The 9,943-nt window shown below is 41.8% G+C and overlaps 1 protein-coding gene across 1 annotated transcript; it reads right to left on the bottom strand.

The window, feature by feature from the left end:
• Positions 1 to 5,036: 5,036 nt before the first annotated feature.
• On the bottom strand, positions 5,037 to 7,047 carry LOC128827253 (claw keratin-like). The gene is made up of 2 exons (XM_054011095.1): positions 7,022 to 7,047; positions 5,037 to 5,991 (listed from the first exon to the last, which is right to left on the bottom strand). Exon 2 carries the CDS (start codon positions 5,968 to 5,970, stop codon positions 5,452 to 5,454), a length of 519 nt encoding a protein of 172 aa, XP_053867070.1. The 5' UTR covers positions 5,971 to 5,991; positions 7,022 to 7,047; the 3' UTR covers positions 5,037 to 5,451.
• Positions 7,048 to 9,943: the final 2,896 nt, after the last annotated feature.

Here is a 9,943-nt window from a genome sequence, read left to right as displayed (position 1 = left end):
TAAACCTGAAACACACAACAGGGAATACAGTAAAGAAAAGGTACCAGTGTCATTGGAAGAAAGGACTCAAACCTTGGTTACTATAGTAGTGAGGTCACCGTGGGGCCCGAGAGAGAGGAGGAGTGGATTTAGACCCTATGTTCGTGGCTATGTATTTGTTCCTATTTCCTCTTTCTATACCTCTTATCTACTCACACTAAACTTACCTCCTCATGGGGCCCTTTGAACCCTTCTCAATGACTTTGTGTGAAAAACACCGCCTGGAATAAGTGTAACTATTTCAATGATGGACCCCTGGTATTCGCTGTCCATTATGGACATTTCTCAGAGAGAACATGACTGGGATACTGCTATCATTTCTTTTCCTTTGACGATTCAATCTCAGCATACAAACCAGTTGAGTCCAGGGTCAGAGTGTGGCTTATTAGTTTTCTAAACCTTGGGAGTCCGCAATACTTGCTGATGAATAAACAGAAACTTTTCTTTTCTCCAAATATATCACTAAGACAAGATCCCCAGCTCTGGTAAACTGGGTTCAGATAAACTGACTTCCATGGAGTGACCCTAAATTACACCATCTGAAGAGAAGAATCTTCAGTGGGTATTTCTGCTCATAAGAACGTTGGAATTCCTAGACTGGATCACACCATTTGTCAGTTTAATCTTTCTCCTGCCACCAATACTAAGGAATAACAGTTACTTCAGAATAAAGTAGAAGACCCCTAAGTTGGCCGTGTAGGGGCTAAACTGGGAAGGTTTCTTCCTAATCCAGCCAAGAGAAAAATGGCTAAGAAAGTTTCTAAAGTTAATTTGAAGATTTAAATTCCCTATTTCGATTTCCAGTTAATAGGAAAAATGTTTCTCAATTGCATCTGGTGCTCCTAAACTCCCCACCTTTGGCTTTAAATCATGGATCCACCACAACTTGCTACTGAATATCTAGCTTGTTGTAGCTCTGTCTGAATCTCTAGCTTGTTGTTCATTTCCTGGTCTTTTCTTTTACCACTGATATTCCTTCAGGGTTTAACATGGTGTAAAGCTTCCACTCAGGTACCTATGGCAAGATACCCTAGAACCGCATGCTCCCCCGTAACCGTAACCTCCCCCCTAATCACCCAGTCCACCATAATGGCCCCCGTAATCACTCAATCCCCCGTAACCATAACGGCCCCCGTAATCACACAATCCCCCGTAACCATAATGGCCCCCGTAACCACCTAATCCCCCATAACCATACAATCTTCCGTAATGGCCTCCAGAGGGGAAATTGCTAAGAATTGGTCCTGGGATGGTTATAACAACCGGTGATGGTGTGATGATGACTTCAGAGTCAGGACACTGCCTAATGCACAGCTCGTGCCTTCTCAGCCCCAAAGGGAGTGACATGCGTGTTGTAATCTGCGTTCCTAGTATCATTCCAATGACTTTCTTGGTGGTGCAATGAGAATGCATGTCGAGGTGATTTAGAATTGCATCAGCAGCACAATTGGCTGTCATGAGCAGAAATCCACTTTGGTCCTTTCAGTTTATGCGGGTCATAGTTAGGGGCATTGGACGGTTCATTATAAACTTGCTAGGAAGCAAAGAGCCATTTTTCTGCCTTCTCAAAAGTTCCATCCCCAACGGGTGAGATCCCATTCTCTCAGAAAACAATCAGAATCATTCCATTGCCTTCAGTCTCTTTCCTGTCGTGACCTTAAGTCTCAGATTCACCTTTTGGCAGAGGGATAGTACGATGCCTATGAACAACTTTAGCCCCACTTTAAACTTTCAAACTATGTCTTAGCAGGGACTTCAGTGGAGCATGGGCCTTTGTGATGGCTCTCTGCCCAGAGGTGAATTTCACCTTAGGGTGATTAAACCTTGATCTAACATTGGACCTCCGCTTGTGTCACCAATGCTATCTCAAAGGGTTGCCTAGACCAGATTTGCCCATGGGTCAATGGAAGGGATAGTGGGGAGTTAAAGGAAGCACTGCTCTTTTCTAGAAAGCTTTTGAGTTAAATGGTTGAATTTCTACTCTGTTAGAAACCATCTCTCTATGACTGAGCTGACAAGAAACTGAGGTCTTGCAAGATAATGCAGCTGACTAAGGCCTGGAAGAAGCCCAGGAGAGATGGAAATCATGGATTATGGGTGAAGGATAAAGGGCTGTTGGCTGTGATTTGACATAGAGTCTGACCAGCCATAGGTTATGTTGCATAAAACATTCCTGCAAGAACCAGAATGTTGTTTTAAGTGTAAAATATATCTCTAGCTGTACATTCTGTATCCAGGGAAGAAGGCAGAAATGTCTTCCTTTGACTTTAAGACCCTGAACTTCTTTCAATTTGAAGCAACTGTGCTGAATAACACCAAGAAAGCACCTTCATTTTCCTATAAATACACCAAATGTAAAATTACATTAGAATGAAAATGAAATATTCCCAAATTCTTTGGCTTTGAATCGTGACCTGATTAAAGGAATGACATGAGAGACCTTGGCCTCTATTTTTTTTTAAGTGACTCTATTACTCATTGCACAGGCGTCTAATCCCAGGAACAATTTACTAATCTTCTAAGAATACAACCCTTTTTATGTGTGAAACACCAATGAATGTTTACGAAGTGCTTTGAACCCAATAGTTCTGATCCTCCCTACCACAGTTCAAGCTCGAGGTTCATCCCTGTTAGACTCTATTACAAGACAACATTAGTAACAGGTCTTGTTAAATAGTGTGTGCATCCTTGGATCTAAGCATCCACGATAAAAAAATGACTAACGTTTGATCCACATTAATTGTGTCTTCTTTATACTTGAGGACAACACTCTCCAAAGGAATTACAAGTCTGTCAATTTCTCTCTTTTCCTTGCACAAGTGATTGTAGGTGGAGAGCCTCATCTGGTCACACTTAGGGTGGCTCCCATGAAGTCAATGGAATAGCGCATATTTAGACCAGCTGAGGAAGTGGTGTTTTGATTTTTTTAAAAAGCCAAACATTTCCCTTCCTTGATCAGCAAGTGTTGGTGACACACTGAGGTTTATACGCCAAACCAAAACATTATCATACTGTCCTGAACTCATTTCTAGTTAGAGGTTCCATCCTAACAAGGAAAATGGCATTATTAATACTATCCCAGCCAAGTTCTGTGTTATAATTTTAATGGACTGAAAATCCCAAGCATTAGTGATAGAAATTATATACTGCTAGAGACAGGATTATTTCGGGCAAAGAAAATAACAGGGATTCAAAATAGCTAGTTCTTTCTTTCTTTCTTTCACTCTCCTTCTGTCTCTCTCTTTAGGTGTCTATGTGACCTCAATTGAATTAGGAGCTCAATATAAAATGTTTTATTCCACTTGCCCACACACATTAAATTTACTCTCTTCCCTTTTGTGTGTCTCCGATTTATCTCCACTGCAGAAAGATGTCTTGTTTCACAAATGCGTGGAGTGACACTCCACAAAGCACGTTTGGACAGTTTCAACAGGCCTTACTTAAGGTCGTGCCCTGAGCCCACAGTGCTCATCCAACCACCCCTCGCTGTCATGACCTTCTGAGGACCAATTCTCAGTTCTTTCCCTCAGGAAAGCGTAGTGGGATCTTCAGCAGCAGCTGACATTGGAGGTGGTGATGGGAGTGTATGTGGTGATAGAACCTTATAACGTTATGGAGGCTTATATGGTTGGGGGGGTCCCTGTGGTTATGGGACATGACATGGTTATCGGGGTCCATATGGTTAGGAGAGATTCTATGGTTACAAGGTACCATATGGTTGTGGGAGGAATATAGGGTTGTGGGGGTGGTGATGGGGCCATAAGTAAACCCAGTAGGCATATCCAAAGAAAAAGGAAGAACCAGGAAATAAACAGCAAGATGCAGATTGAGTTTTTAGCGCATAGCCCTAGCTTTGAGAATTGCCGAGTACATCGAACTCTTTCTGAAATAATAAAAGAGCTGCAATACTCTGGAGCAAATTCCGACTGAGATGGATTTACTGCATTTCTACAAGCTTGGCAAGGATATAAACTCTTGTGCTTCAGGGTATCATCCAATAATGGAGGTAGATCGGATTGACGGGGGATAATGAAAAAGTTCCTCTATGGGCAGGTGATCCCATACCTGTGTTCTACGGGGTTTCTTGCACCTCCCTGTGAAGCCTCTTGCACTCACGACTGTGGGAGAGAGGCCTGATTTCCTGCAGCAATGCCTGTGTTCTTCCATTCCAAGGAGGGGTCATTAGGTGTATTCTGACATTGAGGAATAGAGCTGTATTGCCCTTAAATAACACCAGGTGGCAGATGGCTAAATCTCCCCTCATTATGTGAGTATTACATCATGTCAGTGAAGAGCCAGGAAGGTCTGGATACATTTTTTCTTTTGTGTTGTGAAATCAGAAATTTGATCAGTGGAAAATATTCATCTTCTGGGCACTGTGAGCCATGAATATGTTGAAGAAAATCATAGTAGAAAATGCAATCTTGGAATGTGCAGTTCCTGCAATATCAAGCTATGGTGCAGCCGCTGAGTTTGTATAAAAATGGTACTATGGAGTGCAGTGAGGAACAGCTTCCTAAAAAAACATTCGATTCTTATACTGAAGTACTGGTCTGTGTACTAATCTCTTCATATCACAAAGGAGATTCCTGACTGCTGCGGATGACTTTAGTGTAGTGTAATTTGTCTTTAGGGATGGCCAATTTTCTTTTCCTTCTGAAAATTTGTATCGCTATCCAGCAAAGACTGACACAGACACTTTCCACGAACCATGAGATTGTTTTTTTGGAATCAAAGGAAATATTTACGTTAAAGTGCTTTATTCTCCTCTCACTCCACACCTTCGAAAGTTGCAATTTGAGAGGTGTCTGGTGCTGGCTGCTCTACACGGATGAATTTTCTCCAGCACGATTTTTAAACAAGGAGGGAGGAACAAGGAAAACCAGAAGATCGATATTATGATGCAGCACAGTTTTTAATGAGAATGAATTTGCAATGCAGTTACAGAAAGAAATAATACAGAGCAGAAAGGATGCATTTCAAGTATTTCCAAAAGGTCTGGGACCGATCACCCTTTTCCTCAGGATGCATTTGAGGCAAGATGTTCTTTTTCCTTTGCTGCAGGTGCAGAGTTCGACTAACAAATTAAAGTGATAATAAAGACAACTGATGCCTGTGTTAAGGCCCCTGTTTCCTTCACACTGCGGGGTTAGTGCAAACAGCCTGAGTGTAATTCAGAATGAGTCCACGTGTGATTAGGAGAATAAGCGCGTGGTTGGGAAAGCATTGGCAGAAAGAGTTTATAAGTATAATATCAGTAATCGGTCTATGATCGAAAGGGGCTGAGCAGACACAGTTCGCATTGAATTCAAGTGGAGCCATGCCTGCCCAGCACTTCTGAAATCTCTGTCTGAATCTCTAGCTTGTTGTTCATTTCCTGGTCTTTTCTTTTACCACTGATATTCCTGCAGTTTAACATGGTGTACAGCTTCCACTCAGGTACCTATGGCAAGATACCCCGGAACCGCATGCTCCCCCATAACCGTAACCTCCCCCGTAACCTCCTCCGTAACCACACAGTCCACCATAACGGCCCCCATAACCACTCAATCCCCCGTAACCATAACGGCCCCCGTAACCACACAATCCCCCGTAACCACTCAATCCCCCATAACCATAACGGCCCCCATAACCACCTAATCCCCCATAACCATTCAATCCTCCGTAATGGCCTCCATAGCCATACAATCCCCCCAAACCGAATGAGCCCCCGTAGCCGGCTCCGACCACAGGTGCTCCAACGGCTCCCACTTCACTCTGCTGAGGGAAATTGCTGAGAATTGGTCCTGGGATGGTTACGACAACCGGTGATGGTGTGATGATGACTTCAGAGTCAGGGCACTGCCTAACGCATGGCTCGTTGCAGCTGCCAGAAACTGGACTGGGTCGGGCCACCCCGCATTCTGGATAGTACAGGCTGGAGCAAGACATCTTTCTGTGATGGAGGTAAACCTGAAACACACAACAAGGACTAGAGTAAAGAAAGGTACCAGTGTCAGTGAAAGAAAGGCCTTAAACCTCAGTTACTATAGTAGTGAGGTCTAAGTAGGGCCCGAGAGAGAGAGGAGGAGTGGACTTAGACCCTATGTTCGTGGCTATGTTTTTGTTCCTATTTCCTCTTTATTTGCCTCTTATCCAATCCCACCAAACCTACCTCCCAATTGTCCCATTTGAAACCCTCTCAATGACCTGTCACCACCTGGAATAAGTGTTATTATTTCTTTGAAGGATTCCTGGTATGCTGTGTCCATTATAGACATTTCTCAAAGAGAACATGGCTGGGATAATGCTGATCTTTTCCTTTCCGTTGAGGATTCAACCTCTGCATGCAAACCCCTTGTGTCCAGTGTCAGACTGTGGCTCTTTGGTTTTCTAAACCTTGGGAGTCACCAATACTTGCTAATGAAGGAACAGAAACTTATCCTTTCTCCAAAGAAATCACTAAGGAAAAATTCCTCAGACCTTGTACTCTGGTAAAATGGCTTCCATGGAGCAACAATAAATTACACCATCTGAGGAAAAGCATCTTCAATGGGTATTTTTGTTCATAAGAATTTAGGAATTGCTAGACTGGATCACACCAGTTGTCACCTTAATAATTCTCCTGGCTCCAATAATGAGGAGTAACAGCTACTTCAGAATAAAGAAAACTCCTGAATTGCCCATTTATGGACGAAGGTGGCAAAGTTTCTTCCTAATCTATCCAAGCTAAAAATGTCTAAGGGACTTTCTAATGTTACTTTAAAGATTTAAATGCCCTAATTGTATATCCAGTTAATAGGAAATATGTTTCCAGGTTGCATTTGGTGCTCCTAAAATCCCCAACTTTGGCTTCAAATAACTACACAAGATAATTATGGAAGAACACCCTATTCCCTGTTAAAAATCACAGAGAGAATGTGCAAGATTGAGTCCTAAATGAATATGGACCCTACTGTGACAGCTCTTGGGTTAGAAAGAGAGTGAGTTGAATTGGACTTACCCAGTTCACCGAGGGGATGAAGTCCAAAGAAGCGTTTAGAGGAGATCTGAGCCGTGAATGCTTTTATACAGTTTCTAGGACTGCCTGGAGGATTTGTGATGCGTCTCTTACAGGAGGTCCCAATTAGGTACCAAACAAACTTGATTGCCTCGGTAAATCCTCCTTTTGAACATGCTGTTTTCTCAGGGTTTGGGATTACTGGGATAATCCTAATAATGCACGTTGCAGTCTGCATTCGTTGTGTCATTCCACTGACTTTCTTGGTGGTGGAATGAGAATGCATGTCAAGGTGATTCAGAGCTGCATCAGTAGCACAACTGGCTGTCATGAGCAGATATCCCCTTTCAGTTCATACAGGTCATTGTTAGGGGCACTGGACATTTTATTATAAGCTTGCTAGGAAGCAGAGAGCTATTTTTCTGCATTCTCATAACCTTCATCCCCATCTCAGATCCAATTCCCTTTGTAATCAATCGGAAATATTCCATGGCCTTCAGTCTCAAATTCACCCTTTGGCAGAGGGATAGAACAATATCTATGGAAAACTTTAGTTCAACTTTAAACTTTCAAACTACATCTTAGCAAGGACTTAAGTATAGTACGAGCCTTTGTGATGACCCTCTGCCTGGGAGTGAATTTCACTCTACTGTTATTCAAATCTGACCTAGCATTGGACCTCCACTTGTGTCACCAATGCTGTCTCAGAGGGATGCCTAGAATTGATTTACTTATGGGTCAAGGGAAGGGACAGTAGGGAGTGAAAGGAAGCAGTGCTCTTCTACAGAAAGGTTTTGAGTTAAGCTGTGAAACTTGTACTCCCTCAGAAACCGTCTCTCTGTGACTGAGCTGACAAGAAACTGAGGTCTTGCAAGATAATGCAGCTGACGAAGCCTGGAAGAAGCCCAGGAGAGGTTGAAATCATGGAGTCTTAGTAAAGGAGGAGAGTGCTGTGGGATGAGATATGACATAAAATCTGACCAGATATAGGTCATGTTGCAGAAAACAATCCTGCAAGAACTGAAATGTTGTTTTAAGTGTAAACTGTATTTCCAGGAGTGCCTTCTGTATCCGTGAAGAAGGCAAAAATATCTTCCTTTGATTTTCAGGCCCTGAATCGCTTTGAAGATGAAGCAATTGTGCTGATTTACATCAAGAGAGCACCTTCCTTTTCCTATAAAAATAATTTAAAAATACCAAATGCAAAATTACATTAGAATGGAAATGAAACATCCCCAAATGCTGTGGCTTTAAATCAAGACCTGATTAAAAGAATGAGATGAGAGATCTTGTCCTCTATTTTTTTTTTGAGACCAAAAACATCAATACACTTGATCACAGCCTTGAGTAGACCAAGAGACTACTGATACTCGATCTTAGCTCAAGATCGAGTGTCAGTAGTCTCTTGGTCTATTTTTGTTAAGTGACTCTATTAGTCAATGCAGAGGCATTTAATCCCAAAACAATTTAATAATATTCTAAGAATACAACTCTTTGCGTTTATGAAGCACCAATGAGTGTTCTCAGGTGCTTTGATATCTTGAGTTCTAAGAACACTGAACAATGTCCAGTCTTAACATCCTTACTATCCCTGTTTTATGGGTATAGAAAAAAGAAGCTCATTGAGGTGAAGGTTGCACGGGTGTGAGTTGCAGAAACAGAAATACAACCCAATACTTCTGACTCCTCCCACCACAGGCTAAGCACGTCCTTCATCCCTGCTACACTCTTTTAGAAGACAAGGGTAGTAATATGTCTTGTTAAAAAATGTGTGCACCCTTGGATCTAAGCATCAACGATAAAAGAACCTGGCTAATTTTGGTCCACTTTACCTGTATCTCCTTTATACATTATTACAATACTTCTCCAAAGGAATTACAAGTCTGTTAATTTCTTTTCCTTGCATATGATAACATTGTAAATCCCAGTATATAATTCAAGCTTCAAAAACTTGCTTTAAGACATGTCACCCATTGGGACGAAGTCGCCAACTGCAGCGTGTGTGCTACTTTTTCTGTCCTTGGAAACACATCTCTCTCATGGGTCAAAGTGACCCAATGGTAATGAATTCTTTCAGATCTGTGAAATGAGGTACAGGGTAAGTCGTCTCTTTAACATAGCCTTCTTTATACATGAGGATAATAATTGTCCAAAGAAATTACAAGTGTGTACATTTCAAGCTTGTTCATGTGTTGTACAGGAATAAAACTCTCCATATTGAATTCAAATGCGGTACCAGATAATTCAATTCAATTTCAATTTGGTTCCAGATAATTCAAATCTGCTCAAATGTAAATACTCACCGCTGGGCCAGCACTTCAAATAAAGGGCGTTATAGTGGAGTGCAAAACCCTCGATTCTTGATTATGGTTCACACTTAGATCAGAAGATGTTTCACCAAAACATTCCCCAAAAAATCATCAGAACAAAATAAGAAAAATTCCAGAATGAGCCTCTCTAAGAGTTCCTCTCAGGTGAGTGACATAGTTGGAAGCACTGAACGGTAAGTGTCCAGTGGGGTTCAAGAGATGGAGTTAATTTTTGGCATGAATACTTCCAACTATGGTGGGTTTTTTCCGACTCTGCCAATCACTCCCTGTCTGACCTTCATTCAACTTTATGGAAAATAATATAATAATAACTTTCAAAATGGATTGTCTGAGGCTTTCTTTGATCTAAGCATTTCAAAGCACTTCATAACCACTCATCCAGTTTTATATTGCCAAAGACATGTATTATTATAGTGTAAGCAGAGTCAGGATGAGCTCTACCCTGACATCTGGTGGTGAATTATGGCGAGTGTGGAAAAGAACTCCAGGGGCTGATTTTGTTTGCATAGGCACACCCACTCGCCTGGCATGAAACAACAGCAACTCAAAGTGGTTACTTTGGCTGGTGTGGGATCCCCAGTTTTTTTGTTATTGG

This window comes from Malaclemys terrapin, chromosome 21, assembly GCF_027887155.1.
Source record: "Malaclemys terrapin pileata isolate rMalTer1 chromosome 21, rMalTer1.hap1, whole genome shotgun sequence".
NCBI lineage: Eukaryota > Metazoa > Chordata > Testudines > Emydidae > Malaclemys > Malaclemys terrapin.
Note: the sequence above shows the minus strand (reverse complement) of the source record. Positions and strands in the feature narration are given on the sequence as shown.

Bases quoted from the DNA above. Each gene is read 5' to 3' on its own strand.
- LOC128827253 (XM_054011095.1), bottom strand. From the start codon at position 5,970: ATGTCTTGCTCCAGCCTGTACTATCCAGAATGCGGGGTGGCCCGACCC.